Source organism: Sarcophilus harrisii, chromosome 2 (assembly GCF_902635505.1).
Source record: "Sarcophilus harrisii chromosome 2, mSarHar1.11, whole genome shotgun sequence".
In the NCBI taxonomy this organism is placed as follows: Eukaryota; Metazoa; Chordata; class Mammalia; order Dasyuromorphia; family Dasyuridae; genus Sarcophilus; species Sarcophilus harrisii.
In genome coordinates, this window is record NC_045427.1 from 198249892 (window position 1) to 198268634 (window position 18743).

At 30.4% G+C, this 18743-nt stretch overlaps 1 protein-coding gene across 7 annotated transcripts in view; it reads left to right on the top strand.

The window, feature by feature from the left end:
- BIRC6 (baculoviral IAP repeat containing 6) overlaps nucleotides 1-18743 on the top strand; it is a 297969-nt gene that overhangs the window by 190455 nt on the left and 88771 nt on the right. For all 7 annotated transcript variants that reach the window (XR_004231861.1, XM_031951250.1, XM_031951246.1 and 4 more), the window contains 9 exons: nucleotides 80-209; nucleotides 4612-4743; nucleotides 6163-6330; nucleotides 7567-7740; nucleotides 8831-9027; nucleotides 13167-13467; nucleotides 14692-14909; nucleotides 15781-15945; nucleotides 16903-17071. Coding sequence is in view for 6 of the 7 variants with exons in the window: in XM_031951250.1 (XP_031807110.1) it covers nucleotides 80-209; nucleotides 4612-4743; nucleotides 6163-6330; nucleotides 7567-7740; nucleotides 8831-9027; nucleotides 13167-13467; nucleotides 14692-14909; nucleotides 15781-15945; nucleotides 16903-17071 (1654 nt within the window). In the remaining variant the exon portion in view is untranslated. The remainder of the gene's footprint in view (nucleotides 1-79; nucleotides 210-4611; nucleotides 4744-6162; nucleotides 6331-7566; nucleotides 7741-8830; nucleotides 9028-13166; nucleotides 13468-14691; nucleotides 14910-15780; nucleotides 15946-16902; nucleotides 17072-18743) is intronic.

The window sequence follows — 18743 nt, forward strand, 5'->3', positions numbered from 1 at the left end:
TTTTGTGTTTTTTAACTTATGGGCTTTAAAATTCTGTCTGCAAAACAGAGTAAGTTCAATCTTTTCATTTAATTTTCAGCTATACAAAGGAAGAATAAATGCTACTAGCCATGTGATCCAGCACCCAATGTATGGAGCAGGACACAAATTTCGAACTCTTCATCTGCCTATTTCAACAACCTTAGCAGAAGTTCTTGATAGAGTTTCAGGTTGGTCTGTCGTCAAGAAATTTTTCCTTAAATTTGCTGCAAGTTTCCCTGGTGTTTGACTTCAGAATAGAGGCACTAATTAGGGATTGTTTCATTTTTGTTTTTGCCCTCACTATCTAAAATAGTGCATTCTACAGAAAGTAGTATATAAATGCTTGCTGATTCACTTAACTATGGCATTGATGCTTCTTTCATGGGATTTTAAATTTATATTGTTAACTGGATAGAGATAATGGATACATTGTTATTTAGGGACTAGTTGGATTAAATTGTCTTTGAAGTTCTATCCATTTTCTTTAAATATATAGTTAAAAAGTAAGCATTTAAGATCTATCTATTTAAAGTTCATTCAATGTTATCCATCTGATTTTGAGCATATTAAAATTTTCTATGTTAAAAAAAATTATTTTTATTTCTTTTAAGAATTACTTTATGGGAGACAATGTATAGATAGTTGGCTTCAGTATCAGAAATATCTGGGTTTTAAGTCTTCCAGAAATAATTTTTAAAAGCATTTTTGTCATTCTGTTTAATTTCTTAGTGCTCCTAAGCAATTTTCTAAATGCTCTAAAGTTAACAAAGCAGGGGCCATCGAGGAATTTCCTAATTAGAAGTTTCCTACACAGCTGTAGGTTTTCTTGCAAAGGGGAATAATGAGTTGGGGTATAGTGGAACAAAAGGTAATGAACATTTATATAGCTCTTCTATCTAGTATAGTGGAAGGCACTATATACTAAGTGCTTTTAAAAAAATTCATCTGGTGTTCATAACCCTGCCTGATAGGTATATGTATTATTGTTGTTGTTATTATTATTCTTATTTTGAATTTAAAAAACTGAGGCAGAGATTAAAATATCTTTCTGAAGGTCACACAGCTAGTAAATATCTGAAGCCAGATTTGATCTCACATTTTGATTCCAGGCTTGGCAGCTTAACTCCTCTACAATTGTAGCATATGTGAATGTTAATTACAAATGTTCTTTAATCACACCATTCTAAAAACATATTATGGTGAAATGCTGTGATGATAATTTGCCTAAGACAGTAATGGCAAATAAATAAAATAAACATTTTTTTTAAAACTTTATATAGAGAGAATGTTACTTTGTTCTAGCATTTACTTCAGGATATTCCAGAAATTTTGAAGTATTAGAGTACATATGGACAACATTATTTGTAAATAAATAAGAATGCATTATGTAGGAAGTTTACAATAGCGTGTTTTGTGTTTACACATATGGGCAATTTCTACTTATATTTAGTTACTCAAAAAAAAAAAAATCAGAATACTTTTATCCTAAGAGAAATAAAAATAATTTGACTCACAAAATGTTCCTCATTATAGCTTAATTTTTGATAAATTACTTCATATGTATGTTATGTTTTTGCCTTGCTTACGAAATGCAGTTTTTATAGTTATGAAGTATATCAAATGTTGCGTGGAAAAAAATAAAACTTTACCCAGGTTTCAGTGGTTCTTAATACTCTTAATGTCCATAGCAATTCTTTATGATAGTAAGTTGTAGAGAGATTGCAGAGTTTCCTCACTTGGAAGATCATGAATCTAATTAAAAAGAAAAAATGAAAAAAAGTTCTTCAGTAGTACAAGTTACTTATGTTAGAAAAATTGAAACTTTTTGTATCTTCAAACATAGTTGTGATTTAATATAATGCTGAGCTATTCTTTGTTATCCCTTATTTAGAATATAGCACAAAAATTTTGCTTTTTTTTCATGTAAAGGAAGTATAACATATTAAAAAATTTACAGTTTTGGAACCATAAAATCATTAATAGATTAGCAACTTAGTGGAATTGAAATAACTATATTCCCAGAGAGCAGTTTATTGAAACTTGAAAGAAGATTCAATGAATAAATAGTGAGAGAATAGAGAATAAAGACAATAGAGAAAGAGCTACTTCTGAAATAATAGGAACTGGATTCTAATCCCAACTCTTTCTCCTGCAGCTGATTTAAGCTCTCCATTTCCTAAGTTCTCTATCTGTAAAACCAAGACATGATACTACATAACTTTGTGCATATAGTTTGTATCCAATCATCCTTTCCCCTAAATTCGCGCTACCATTCAGTTGCACAGAATTAGATTAGACTTCCCATGTTAAGGTAATAAAGATTCGGGTAAAAGGAAATGGACATGATCATCAAAAAGCACATTTGTTTTAATGAGGGTTTTTGCTTGACCTGTTTATGTTGTAGGAAATAGGATTGCCAATTATTATTATAGAGTTCTGTCTTTGAACATCATAAATTTGAGTTAATCCAACTTTATACATTTTCTTGGTATTTTTCTCTTTTAAACTGAAAAAATATTAGGGTAACATCTACAGTTTTTGAATTGTCTTCAGGATGTCATATTCAGTATCATTTATGTATTCTTGTTTATATCAACAAAATTTGGACCCATTTTTATCTGTGAGTTTTTCCTTTGATATTGAAGAGTAGGATCTTTGATTCGATTGTATTGGTAACTTCACAAATTTGTACCCATAAAAGTGTTTCTGTGCTTTTGCTAATTAAATTCTTTTCCTTTTATTATGATAGTTCATTTTGTGTCTAAAGGTAAAATAAAACTGAATTCTTAGATTCTTTTCTGCCCTTACCTTTGCCATTCTTAATTCCATCCTGATCAAAGTCAGGATCTAATTTTGACACTTTTCAAATTAGAATAGGATTTAGACCTAGATGGAACTTTATTTTATAGATAATATAATTCTAATGTCTTCACTTTTATAGAAATAGAAACTTGGGTCAACAAAAGTTACGAATTGGCCTAGGAAGAAAGTAGTAAAGTAGAACTCAAAACTAAGTCCTCTTTTCTGCTACAACATAACATTCTATGTTGTAGAAGCTTAAATATGCAACACATAAACATTATGGGACTGTGTATATATTATACATATTTTGTATATATTTTCTCCTAGATTAATGTCCACTTTCATCTGAGAAACATGAGTTATATTTACTTGTCTTTACTCACATTTTCATTGTTTATTTGTTAATTTTGTTTTGTTTTCTTTTACTTTTGTTAATGAGACTAACTTATTCCATTTTTCTTGCACAAAAGAACCTTATTCACTTGGTTCTGCTTATTTTGGCTTTGTTTTACTTTGTGCTAATCTAATTCTTCTTATTCATTCTTTCTTACCACACAGTAGTATTCCAAGATATTATATATAATAATATATCCATCCATTTTCCCAATCAGTGATATGTCCATTTTCTTTTCATTACTTACCTACTATATAGAATGCTGCCCTAAATATTTACTTTAATATATTTATTGAACTTTTGCCCTAGTCTTTAATTTCCTTAGACTATCAGCCCAATGGTGTAAACTAATTATATTCTAAACTTTTTTAAAACCAACAATTTGTAGAGATATCCCCTTTACTCAGTTTTGGGCATTTTTAATCACAAGATTATAGGTATCTAGTATCATATAAGAGTTAATATTCAAGTACAAGAATTTTTTCAGTATGAAAAAAGGTATGAAGTTATCTTTGTATCTAGCACCTCTTTATATATATATATATATATATATATATATATATATATATATAACTTCACAGTGAATCTGTGGTCTTCAAATCTGTTTTTCTCTTTAGTTATATTTTTACCTTTAGAACTAATGAAATCTACATTTAAGGAAGAGTCTAAGTAAAATTTAAAGAATTTAAAATTTAAAGAAGACTCTAAGGTCTCATAACAATACAGTCTCTGTTTATAACTTGTTAATAATGTTCTTTTGTCTTGTTTGTCAAAGAAAAATATAACTTCATTTATTTTGAATCTTATTGATTCAGCGTCCATCTCAGAGTTGGGTACAGTAACTTATGTTTTATGGTTTTCAAATCTTATTAGATTATCTATATATTTTTGTTGTAGGACAATTGAATCTAGAGTTTTGAAGAATCCTTATACATGCAGATATACTTTCTACAAAAATACTCAGCTCTTGAATTCTTCTGTTTTACAAGGAGGCACATTAACTTTTCAGAGGGATAACTCAGAGATATGACTTATTTTAAATTAAATTTTATTTTCAGCTCTTAATTCACCTTTCCTTTCCTTATACCAGATGACCAAGAAAACAAACAAAACCAAACCAATCACAGATATGATAGTCAAACAAAAGAAATTCCCCCATGAACCATATCTTTAAAAAAGGTTTTATATATATATTCTTGAGTTCATCATTTCTCTGTCTAGAGATGGATAACTTGTTTCTTCATGAATTCTTTGGAACTGTGTTTTATTTCGTTGTGTTGACCATAGTTCCCCAGTCTTTCAGAGTTCTTTATCTTTACAGTATTGTTTAATGCTTCCTAGCCTGTATTTTTAATAAGAAATGTGTTTTAAATAAATTATGTACTCTTCTGCAGACACCCCAAGTATCACTGCTAAACTAATTAATGAACAGAAAGATGACAAAGAAAAGAAAAACCATGAAGAGAAAGAAAAAGTTAAGGCAGAGAATGGATTTCAGGACAATTATAGTGTTGTTGTTGCCTCTGGTATGTTTTTATTTTTATTTTTGCATCTCAATTTCATTTTTTTTTTTGTTGATTATGTAAAATATGTGAACAGTTAAATCATCTAATGAAGTAAATTATTTTTATCTGCAAGCTGTTGAATACTAGATATAAGAAAATCAACTTGGATGCATGACTAAGCTGTATATATATTGGTGGGGAATTACTTCTTAGTCCCAAATATGAATTTTAAAAATTCATTTTGTTCTGTTTCAGCAATTTAAATAACCCAGAAAATGAATAAGGGTAAAAAACAAAAATTGGTAGCTTTAGATATAGTCTTCTTATCACTAGATATTTTTCATTTAAGATTTCAGTTGGCTTTTTTTTAAGATGCTTCTCAAAAATGAGAAAAACTTATGTGCCTACGATTTGTGTATCTGAGTGGCTAGAAATATAAAAATTATTTTTTCATTTTCATAAATAATTTTTTATAAATAAAATGTATCACTAACTTGTATTTTCCAAAACCTTATTTACTTTCAAGAAGAATTTGGATACATTCATTGATAACTGGATGCTAAAGGGGTGGGTGTATGTGTTAAACCCCTAATTCTATAGATTTATGATTAAAATTACCATAATCTCTAAGCAAGGTAAAGTCAACTGAAATGGTTACTTGTATAAAGATGGAGTTTTTCCTTCTAATGTTCTCAAGTGAAAGTATTTATTGGAGCAACTTGAATAGTCATATGATCAATGGCTAATCTAATGTTAAATTCTTAGTGGTAGAGAGATTAGCTGGAATATGGGGTAGTTACAATTTAGGATATTATAATCTTGTCTCACGAGGTAAAATGTTCAAATGAAATCTTTGTAGATTTGTAAACTTGAAAGCACTATAAAGTATATACTCTTAATATTGTATATTGTTATACAAATTGAGGATTTATCATTTTATCTTACTCTAGCTGGTCTTTGTGCCTTTTCTTTTGATTTCTTTTACTTCTTTGCATTTTCTTTCTCCTTTCTAGTCTAGTTTGCCCATCCTTTATTTGGTTATAAGTTATAATGGATACCACATGTTGGATATTATTATGTATATGACATATATAATCTCCACTAAAACTGTTTTTTGTTTTTGTTGCTAAAATTGTGTTGAATGCTGAAAGCCAGATTTGCTTCAAGACTCATCATCATCAACTCCTTATTATTGACCAGCACAGGGCCACCACTTTTGTTATTCATTAAATGTTATTGCACTAGCTAATTTGCCTACTCATGTATAAATATACATAATATATTTATGTCTTCTTAGGTGTCCATAATTAATCCCTTCAAGGAATGTAATGCTGGATTAGTATGACATTTCTTTTTCTTTTCTGTCATTAAATCATTTTTTCTTATCAAGCAATTTCTATAACAATTGAAGATTTATAATTTGTTTCGTTTTTTCCTTAGGCTTGAAATCCCAGTCTAAACGAGCTGTGTCATCCACACCACCTCGTCCCCCTTCCAGAAGAGGAAGAACAATGCCAGATAAAGTAGGTAGCTCTTCAGCAGGATCAGAGTCTTCCAGCAAAACCATTACTGTTCCTGTTTTTCACCTATACCACAAACATTTACCAGGTAATTTCTAGAATGATAGAATAGCTAAACAATTGTTTCATTTCATTTTTAGCTCTGCAAATTATATGCATTCACAATATATTTTGGCCTCCAATTTATAGATAGCAATTTGTATATGATATATGCCATTATTTATAAGAGAAATTGATTTTAATTCTTACTATGTCTCACTTGTCCTAAAATGTTTTTCATCTCTTATCAAGACCATCAATGTTTCCACCCCTTAGTAATGTCTCAGAGCATTACTACTATTTTGACTTAATATTTCTCTCACTAAATTTGATTTTGTAATTATCTAATTCAACTCAAGACTGATTTTCACTCAGTAATCCCTTGTCACTTTGTCCTTTCACCATTCCTTTCTTACCAAACTTCATTCTTGAAGTGTCCCCTTATCCCTTTTAACCCCTTCTTTGATGCTATTAACGTGCTTGCTAAACCAAACCAGAGAAAGACATAAAATCATGCTGATTGCCAAATTGTCATGAATTTGCAGGGTATATAATCTTTTCAGTCGTCCTTAATTGATTTTCTTTTATTCTATCCAAAAGTTTTTCAACCCTATCTCTTCTCAAGCCTTCCCATTCACTCTAAGGTGAGGACCTGACTTCTCACTTTGCTCTGCAAATCGAGGGTGTTCAATGTGAACTTCCTTTTCTATCCTTAAAATGCATTTATATCATCCTTGATTTTAGCTTTCTTTCTTTCGGTCTTTAACAATGTAGTAGACTTTCTTGTGCTCTTAATGCCAAAGTCTGGCAAATTTTAAGTGATACTTGACTTCTTTTTGTAAATTTAGCTCTGTTAATATTGAGATTAGCAGCAACGTTGAGGTCTTTGATAGCAAAGAAAGCAATGATTGGGAAGAATTTTTGTGTATTATCTTGGGTTCTCTACTAAAGAGTTTGACTAGATACTGAACCCAACAAAGAACCTACAGTTGATGTAGTTTAGAAATATTTTCACCTTTAACATTTGAAGTAGCTGATCACCCAAATTTGGAGGGTAACTTAAACTGTTTTAGTGGTGTCTCCTCTTTCCCAAACTTAAAATTTAGTAAGTTTTGGGAGGCCTTTAAGGACTGTTAATTGTTGGATTATTTATTTTCTAAACTTATGATTTAGGAGTTTTTTGAATTCTTTACCACCATGCTATTTAGTATGTTTAATTAAACAATTGTAACCAAAATATCTTGCTAACTTTTGCATGAAAGTGTCTTGGTTACATTGTTCTTAGGCCAACCACTGCCTGCTGAGATGACCCTTGCCCAGCTTTTAACTCTTCTGTATGACCGGAAGCTCCCTCAAGGATATCGTTCAATTGATTTGACTGTTAAATTGGGCTCTAAAGTTATCTCAGACCCAAGTCTTTCAAAAACAGATTCTTTTAAAAGACTCCATACTGAGAAAGGTATGTATGTGATTCTTGTAGGCATATTTAGAATCTGTTATTTGGGGGGGACAATTTCAATTAAATTTCAATTAGTTTGCTTCAGAAGCACTGACATAATTCAAACTATGTTATTAAAAAAAATCAACTTTATTTCTTTGTACCTCTTCCACCAATAGTTATGGGAAAATATCAATAAATATTTTCCTGAGCTGTGGTGTTAGACAATTAAGACAATATTTATATTACTTTTTTAATTAATTTAAATTAATTTAAAATTGAAATAAATTTTATAAAGAATCCCTCTAATATAACAAAAGAAACTTGTGGTATTTTTATAGACATTGCATTAATTTATTCAGTAGTTCTATGAGACTATAATAGTTATTACCATCTTCTGTTTTCAGGTGAGAATCTGAAATATAAATACACAGTTTGCCAGATTCTTGCTCTTAATGGCAAAATGTAGTAATTCAATGCCCAAATTTCTAGTCTGGTTTCTTTCTCATTCATATATATTGGGAATAAGACAAATTTTATTTTTTGAGTACAGACAAATCATAAAGTGATATTTTTATTTGTGATTTTTTATTTTGACTAGTTTTTCTTTACTGACTGCTGTTAGAGTTGGTAGTTTTGTTCCATATTTTTTTGATATCTTTGTTTTAATTATTAATTCAAATGTGTATTTCCAACTTAAGAATAATTTGTAGTGTTTTTTGTAGGGGTCAAAAAGTAAAGAAGCTGATAATTGGAAATTCAGGTGATATATCTTCTGTCTTTACGATTCACCTTTTAAGATAATATCTAGGTTTTATTGTTCTACTCATTTTAATGGGACACATACTTTAACTAGACCGATAGAATATACAACTAATAATATTTTTATCTTCACTCATAGTCCCCAAATTCCTTGAAGAAGCCTGAGAAACTTTTGTAATCTTTTCTCATATATTCTTATACTGAGGAAAATATTACATTGTTTTCATTCGATTATGACTTTTTATATAAGCAAGATGGCTTCAGATGATTTCTTAAATGAAATAATACGATAAATACAGTCATGCTATTTCTTTCTTTTATATCTTAATTTTTTTCGTATCATTTAAAGATCATGTTGATTTACTTGGAAGCTGTCCAGAAGATGAAATGATCACTTCAAACGATGAATGTATGGAAGCAGTGTTGGATGAATCTTTTCTTGAAACCTGCCCAATTCAGTCACCTTTACAAGTTTTTGCAGGAATGGGTGGATTGGCTCTTATTGCAGAAAGATTGCCCATGCTATATCCAGATGTAATTCAGCAAGTAAGTTGATTTCATTATTTTATGTGTAATACTACCATAAGTTGTTTTTATCTTACATTTCCATTGGTGTTTTGTGTGAAAATTTTCCTTCAAACATATTGTTGTGTGTAGTTTGAAGTCTTGATTCTTCATTATGGCTTCCGCCTTAGGGATGGAATTTTGTTTCATTAGTACACATTAACACCAGTTTATAACTTACACTCCTGGACAGTTGACTGTAGTCAACATGCCTAGTATGTAGCAGTAGCAAGACTTGACCTGTTTTTCATGACACTAACATCAGCCCTCTATCCTATTCTATTTCACTTCTTTATTTTAGTATTCCTACATAATATATAAAAAAATACCCCTATATACCTTTAGTCAGTCTCTTGAGTGATTAGTCACACTGAGGATTTTGTAGGTTGGATTTGACCCATCTAGGGCTTCTATTCTAGAACAAATTAAAAATAGCCTTTCCCTTTTATACCCGAAGGGATATGAAGCTGTGCATACCTTTTGATTCAACAATAGCACTGCCAGATCTGTATCCCATAGAGATTTAAAAAAGGGGAAAGACCTTATATTTCAAAAATATTTATAGTAGCTCTTTTTGTAGTGCAAGGAGTTAGAAATTGAAGGAATGGCCACCACTTGTGGAATGGCTGAATAAGTTTTTGGTATGTGAATGTTATAAGAAATGATGAGCCGACATATTTCAGAAAAATCTGTAAAAACTTATACAAAGCTCAGAAATTCTCCTGAGCAGAACCAGGAGGACATTGTGTACAAATAACAGCAATATTATATGAAGAAGAATTGGAAATGATTTAGCTCTTTTCAGCAATGCAATGATCCAAGACAATATCAAAAGATTGATGATGGAAAATGTTCCACATTCAGTTGAACTGAATGAAGTCGTAATGTAGATTGAAGTCTCACATTATCATGAGGATATTTTCAGGTTCTTTTTTTTTTTTGTTTGTTTGTTTTGTCTTTCTCATTGTTTTTTCCTTTTGTTCTGATTTTTCTTTCACACTCTGTTTAATGTGGAAATTAGTATGATTAGTATGATTGTACCTATATAACCTCTAGCAGATTGCTTGTTATCTTGGAGAGGGAGAAAAATTTTAGAACCTAAAATGGTAAAACAGTGTGTAGTGAAGACTACCTTTACATGTAATTATATATTATATTATTATTATTTCTATATATATATATATAGTATATATAAGTAACACATATTGCTTATATATAATTATAATACTATTAAGAGGAAAATTTAAAACAAAAAAAGAAAAGGAAACATCCCCTTGTCCTTTAAGATAACAATGATAAAGCAAATTATTCATTTTATATTTCTGCAGACTTTTATTAAAACATTTATTAACACATTTTTTTAAGTGTTTGAGGAGATCCAGATTATTTTTATTTGTTTTAAGGAGTTAAAACTATTTCAGTCACTGTAATATGCATTGTTGCACAATGAAACAAAGTATATGTCATGTGAATGAAGGGGGAATATTCTATACCAGTTGAGTGGCGTTTAAAAACATTTCCTGGAAAAAAAAGTAGTAAATTATTTTTTTAAACCATCTAACACTTTTTTTAAAAATTCATGTATAAAGTTTTAAAAAAATTAAATAGTATATTTTCCCCCAGTTATAAGTCAAGACAAACTTTATCATTCAGTTTTGTAAGATTTTTGACTTCCCCATTTTTCTCTTTTCTTCTCCCCTCCTGCTAATGTGGTATTCAATTTGATATATGAATGTCATTGCCTTGCCAGTATTTTGTTTTGAATTTTTGCATTGATATTTATTAGGGAAAATGATGTAAACTTTTTTTTTTTCAGTTTTATCTGTTTCTGGTTTAGTTATCCCCATATTTGTGTCATAAAAGGAATTTCGTAGGATTTCTTCACCTATTTTTTCATATAATTTTGGGCTTTTCATTACCTTTTAAAGCTAAAAATTTCTGGTAGTCTTTAATAGCATAAAAGTTATGATGATGCATTTAGTTCAGTGATAAATACTAAGTTAACTTGAAAATATACATAAGAAATAGTACCATTATGTTTGAAAAGTCTTTAAATTACCTAGAAGCTTACTTCTCAATTACCAACAATCCTTTATATCATTTTGTAACTCCAATAATATTCAAGACCGAAACATTTCTTAATTATTTTTTATGACCATGGGCTAATAATTTAATTTCTTTGAGCCTCACATTACTCATTTGTAAAAGAGGTGCTTATCTCACATTATAATGAGGATCAAATGGACTAATAAATATAATTTGGAAACAATTTTGTTTATAGTTCATCAACAAGCATTAAGCACTTACTCTGGTATTATTTTTCTGACCATAAGCAAAACACTTGATTTCAGTGGACCTGGGTTTTATACTTTGTAAAATTTCTGAACCTACATACATAAAGGGCTTTCCACAACTTAAAAATACTATGTTATTGCTCATCATGATGATGAATGAGTTCAACTAGATGACCTTTGAAATTCCTTGCAGCCCTAAATCTGTAGTGATAATATAACTTTGATGTTATGGAAAATTGTATTTCATTTTCTTTAGGCAGATTTTAGACTATCAACCTTTTGTAATTTGAGAATTTGTTATTCAATTCATCAGTCTTTATATATTTCATAAATATCTTTGTTGCTAAAGGAAATTGCATTTTAAATAAAATAATTTGAAAATGCCCCAAATTGACTTCTGATTTGAAAGCATTAATTTGAATAGATAATTATTAATTTTGGATTTATGTTTTGATAAATCTTAATTCTCACTTCTTGGGTTTCTTTAATGTAAGGTGCATCTCTAATTTTTATATGGTTTCTAGGTTATATACTGAAAATATTGCAGTGTTTACTCAAACTCTTCCACTTTTATATATGCTAGAAGTTAGCATTTTTAGCCCTTCTTATTTCTTCTTGTTTCATAGACTCTTTAATTTTTATTTGGTTAATTCTCATTTTCAAGGAATTACTCTATACTATTTTTTAAAAGGAAAGAAGTTAGCCTATGTTTCTGTCCTCCTACATTCTTATGCAGCTTTCACAGCTCAGTTTGGGGACCAGTAAGTAAATTTTTATGTGTTCCTAATGTAAAGTTCTGAAACTTTGAATAGATGCACTTGAATCAGACAATAGATCACTTAAGGCTAATTATCTATTAGATAATGACTTTATTAGCTTATGTTTGGAATTGCTCTTCTCACAGTTAATGCTTGGCCTTAAGAGATGTTTGGGTTTTAGAGAATTGTAGGTAAGGATTAGGGGGTGGTGTGAGAGAGGGTAGAGAACTTTACTTTGTGGCAGGACCAGGAGAAAAGAGGTTAGTGGAGAGCTTCTGGCAGTTTATCTCCTTCACTTCTCCCCCTAAAGACCAAGGATTTTTGCTTATTCTGACTCCAGCTGTTCTGAGGACTCAGGGAAGCTAGCCTGGACTTTACATCCTAATGTGGGTTAGTTATGAATAAACCAAATTTCTCTCTACTCTGACAGCATAGTATAAAGTCAGGCACAGTAAAGTATATTTGAAAGCACTGTGGATTTAAAATTGTATCCTGTTGTGTGAATACTTTTATTCCAGGTTACCATCTTTGTCACAATAGGCACTTATTACTTGGCCTGTTTGTGTCTCAGTTTCCTCAATTGTCAAATGTATATAACAGCAGTACTTACTGCAATGGATTTTTGGAAAGACCATTTGATGTAATATATGTAAAGTATTTTTAAAATTTTATAAATGTTAAGTACTTTATTATAAAATTGCAAAGATATATGCAAGCAAACATATTGTTAGATCCCCAAGATGAGTACCAGTTAGGAAGATCAAGAGAGTTTCTTATTGAAAGTAATATTAATTTCCTCTTTTGAGGATGAATATTAATTGGAATGAGTAGAATAGCAATATGTGCTAGACAATAATAATAGGTAAGTAGGAAAGACTGTTAATAGGTCATCTAGTAAATGCAATTAGATATGAGTTTTCATTATATGTAGTTTCAAACATAATTTTTAGTTGTTTTCTAAACATTATTTTTATCTTCATTTAGTTGCAGGAATATTTTCTGCAAAAAAAATAATAATTTGATATTAATATGAATATAGGTAAAATAGTAAAACTTTATTCTTTCTTAGGTTAGTGCCCCAGTAGTTACATCTACCACTCAAGAAAAGCCAAAGGACAGCGATCAGTTTGAATGGGTAACCATTGAACAGTCAGGAGAATTGGTTTACGAAGCTCCAGAAACCATTGCTGCTGAACCTCCACCAATTAAATCAACAGTACAGACAATGTCTCCCATACCTGCTCATTCTTTAGCTGCCTTTGGATTGTTTCTCCGTCTACCTGGTTATGCTGAGGTGTTGTTAAAAGAGAGAAAACATGCCCAGTGTCTGCTTCGATTGGTATTAGGAGTAACAGATGATGGAGAAGGAAGTAAGTATTTAAAATTAACAATCGATTTATATCAAGGGTCACTGTAAAGTCCTAAAAATTGTCAAGTAAAATTCTTAATTTCATCAGATACTCATTATTTATTTAATCCTTACTAAGTTTTATCATTTTGCTTTTTTATGTGCTTGATTCCACTAAATTGACTCATTTGGACATGACTGATGAGTTAATAGCTGATTAAAGAAAAGAAACTTGACAGAATAATAAGACTTGTGTTTTGATTTCCCTTTTTTCTTGGTGACCTCCTGTTTCCTAGTTTTTTTGATCCTAAAATTTAAAAATATAAAGAGATTTTTATTTTATGATTGTTATTCCACAAATGTTTTCCAGGTTGGTTTTTTTTCCCCTTGGAAGTTTAAAGAAAATCAAAGAATACTTTCAGGATTCCTTTAACATGACTAATTGTCAACCTGGCTGATAAGTTTATAGGCTAGACATTTTAAAGAATTTTGAAAGACTTATAAGACATTATAATTCTCGAGGGTTTTTTTTTTCCCTCTTTCTTTTGGTTAAGACTAGGGTCAGGAATGTCTAGGAAGGGGAAATAGCAAAGTCAAATCAACAAAAAGGGAAAGCATATTGAAACATTGTCTTAAAAATGTATAAGTATGAGCCAGTCCCAATAGGGGTTAGATAGAAAATGCCAGCTGCATTCAGAAAAAGAACTATGGAGATTAAATGTAAATCAACACATGTTATGTTCACTTCGGGTTTTTTTTTTTTTTTTTTTTTTTCTCTCACATGGTTTTTCCTTTTTGTTCTGAATTTTATCTCACAACATGATTCATGAAGCAATGCACATTAAAGATTGATTAATTAGTTTTTAAAATGTATAAATAAGAAGGAAGTTGAAAAGGAAAGAACAAATAGGACATATTTTGTTTTACAGAAGATTATATATCTACTTTAAAAACAAGCTGTATCAAATAAATATGTAGTTTCATTTGGAATCTTTATGTTCCTTGTATTTTTAAGTGTCAGACTTCTCTTTGAAAGTTAGTTAAATGTGAGAATAACATTTCTTCTGCTTGGTTCACAGTGAGCATCAGATTCAGTCAGATATGTGAGTGCAAGAAATAATTCAGGTTTTCAGATTAATGTGAAATTATTAGGAATTTGATTTGACATTTCATTATCACTGTAAATTTGACCTCATTATGAATAAATAATAATCAAATAATTCTTATTTCATTTTTCTTAATCCAGGTCATATTCTGCAGTCTCCTTCTGCCAATGTGCTTCCAACTCTTCCATTCCATGTACTGCGGAGTTTATTTAGCTCCACGCCATTGACTACTGATGATGGTGTACTCCTAAGGCGAATGGCACTAGAAATTGGAGCTGTACACCTGATCCTTGCTTGCCTCTCTGCCCTAAGCCATCATGCTCCAAGAGTTCCTAATTCTAACCTCAATCAATCAGAGGTACATTGAATCTGTTTTTTTTTTTTTTTAAATTATGTAATGCCACTACAAATGATTGTAATAGAGTGACCAGTTGAAGGTTCCATTTAAAGTTTAATTATATTAATTATACTGTTATAACACAGATTTAGAAGAAAATATCACTCCAGACATTCATTAATAACCTACATGACATCAGACGCTGCTTGTTCTATAAAAGAAAAGCAAAAATGAAATGGTTCCTTCCCTCAAGAACCTTACTTTCTATTGGAATGATAAAACAGGTACACAGATAAGTAACTAAAGTTACTTCAAGAATAAAGAATTAATACTTTGAGGAGCAAAAGAGGGACATATATCAGGAAAAACTTTATGGAGTAGATGAGCCCATGCTAAAAGACACAGGCAAGGAAATTATTTTTTACAGGGGTGGAGGACACCCTGTGCAGAGACACAGAGAAAAGACATTAGCTGATTAATTTCACATCACAAGAGTGCTTTGCTACAGGTACTTTTGGCATGACTTAGTAATGTGAAATACAATTGGAAAAGTATTTAACTATATAATAGAGGACATTCAGTGCCACACTCAAGAATTTGTAATTTACCTTGGAGACCATAGTGAACTACTAAAGATTTTTGAGAAGGGGAATGAGTTTATGTAGTAATGGTTATTTAGTGAATGTTTTAATCTATAACATTTTTTTCCCCTCAATTGTGCTGGTATAACAAAAATTAAAAATTTCTTGAAAAGCAAGAAGAACTTTGTAAGTGTAGAGAACTTCTGCTATTTGACAGTATTTCCTGAATGTAATGATAGCTGTTTTCCCCTTTCTTTGGTCAAAATTTAGAGAATTATTTGCAAAATTACTTTATAAATAATTTTTTTAAGCCCCCAGTGTCAAGTACACATAACAGTGCATCAACGGAAGAGCAACAGCTTTACTGGGCTAAAGGAACTGGCTTTGGAACAGGTTCTACAGCTTCTGGATGGGATGTGGAACAGGCTTTAACTAAACAAAGATTGGAGGAGGAACATGTCACTTGTCTCCTGCAGGTATTTTTATTTCTCGTGAGAATGAAATAAGCCATTATTTATAACTAGTGTTTTTTTAAATGATTGTATCATATTTGGTATTGTTATCTAACATTTTTATTAAGGTATTAGGGCATCCCAATTACATTGACCATTGTGTCATTACTTTTAAACTACTTTAAAGACTTCTATTTTCAAGTATCAATCTCTTTCCCTCAATGTGATTTCATTATTTAGGCATTGGCAAAAGGAGATGACACAGAATATAGCACAAAATACTTATCATCTCCTCCAGCATTCTTATTGTTGTATCTATAGTTTTTTTTTTTTTTTTAATTTTTTGCCTGTCTCTTGATTTTTATGTAGTATGGACTTGAAACAGGCTATTTTGACCAACCTTTCTAGGTTTGAGAGGCAGCTTATCTTAAAGTGAGATGAAAAAGGTAAAGTAGAGAAAGAAAAAAGAGCAGATTATTATCTCTGTCAATAACTTTAGGATTTTATGTTCTGTAGTCTGAAACTTTTTCATCAGAATGGAAATAGATGGCTTCATTCATGGAACATTCCATGTTCATCCATTCTAAGACTTTTCTCTCCCTCAGCCTTTATAATTTTTTAAATTTTATTTCATATTCATGATGATAATATTGGAGACATTATTACCTTAATAATATTATGCATTGTTCTCTGTAAGGCATTTTTTCCTGCTAAAAGAAACAGTGCTTTTTTGTTATTCATTGCTTGAAATTTATATTGTTTAAAGCAGAGTAGTAATATTTTCTTTATTGTACTATAAGTAATTGAAGATTTTAGTTGAATTACATAACAGATGACGAAGTAGCTTTTCTTTTTAGTTTTCTATGACACTTTTGTTTCAATAAATAAAATAGCTCCTAGTAACCAGTAAATTAATCTTTTAGCAACTTCTTTCTGGGCTGTTAAAAACATTTATTTATGTCAGTGGCTTTTTATTTCTAGGTTCTTGCAAGTTATATTAATCCTGCGGGCAGCTCAACAAATGGAGATCCACAGTCCACTCCCGAGGGTAGAGGACAGAACAGTAATGCCCTTCCTTCTGTTCTTCTTGAACTACTTAGTCAGTCCTGCCTCATCCCAGCAATGTCCTCCTATCTCCGAAATGATTCCGGTAACTCTCTAGATCATATTGTACTTAATCTGCTGAACCATGCCTTCTTAGTGGAAAAAAATTTAACATGTCATTACAGGATTAGTTTAAATTAAAAGATTTAGCCATACTAAAATTGTAGGTTGCATACAGTTGCTTTTCCTGCTATTTTATAGTTTTATTTTTTGGTTTTATACTTTTTATTTATTGAAAATGTTTTGCTTCTGGGCTATTTTGAAGGAGTAGCATTCTTCATAATTATGTTAATGGCAAATGCTAAATTGCATTTGTTCTTAATTGTTCAAAAAATCCACACAAAATGGATTTCTTTAGTAATTTTGTAAATGAAAAATGTAGGGGAGGTGGAGATGTAATAGCAATCTTGCATCCTCTTTCTTGATTGTCAGACAAAATGTTTGAATTTATCTAGCAGATCTCATTTGTGAATTTAAGCCAGCACTAGTATATACAGCAATAGATGAATAAAACAGTTATTTCCCCTTAATTTTGTTAATTATATTATTGAGTTGTACAAATAAATGTGCTTGAAATGACAAGTTTATCTCCCAGGAACATAAACTACCAGTAAAAGTTAACTTTTGAAAGCATAATACTATAACCAGAAATATGTGACCTGATTATTTATTTCTTAAACTTTTCCTTTATTCCTTAGTTTTCTGCATTTTATTTCATCTCATTGTCATTAGGGTGGCCAAAAGTTTAGCAAAAAGTAATAAAAGTAAAACAGTTTATTTTCTTACATATTAGCACTAGAATAATTCAGTGAAAGGAAAAGTTGATTTTTTTTTTCCTTCTCCTAATACTGAGCTGAATCATGTGTTGTACTCAGCACATTGCCTCGCCAAAAAATCCAAACTCTCAAAACTGTTCTTCAATTTAATAACTTCCCTACATCAAAACAATTTTTTAAAAATGTCATGTTGTCGTGTTTTAAGTATTTGGACTCATTCACTTTCTTCCTCTCATCTTGATTTTTGTGAAAAAGTGCATCAGTTTCTCTTTTTTGTTGGTTTTTCTCTTTCATATTTTATTAATTTCACTTTTCAAGGATAAATATATGGAAATGCACAAACCTTTGTACTACATTTTAATATTTCTTAAGCAAATCCAAGTAATGAGTATATCATATAGGTTAGCATCTAGAATTTTTTTTCTTAATTTTGAAAAACATTCCTCCTTTATTGCCTTTTCTGTTCATTTGTTGAGTTGAGGTTAACAATGTCTAATAAAATTCAATTTTCATTCATTTTAGCAAGCATACTTCACGAATTTCATTAAATTGTGTGTGTGTGTGCTTACATACACACGCACATTTGAGAAGGAATTAATAAATAGCACTTATGTTTCAATTCTTTGATTCAAATAGCTGAAGTCTTGTTAGAGAAAATTCATATGCTTTGAAAATGTTGGTGTGGAATTGCAACCAGCAAATATCTCTAAGCAATTATTAAACATCTAATATGTGCTGGTCTGTACTAATTGCTGAGAATACAGAGACGCAGAGAATAGTTCATGCTGTGAAGGATCTAGGACATTATCAACAGAGGAGTCACTGAATTAAGAAGGATTTGGAAAGGCATTCTTTAGAAAGTAAAGTTTTATTTGGCCCTGAAGGAAACCAAGGAAACTGTAAAACTGTGATGAGGATGGATAGCATTCCATCCTCATAGAG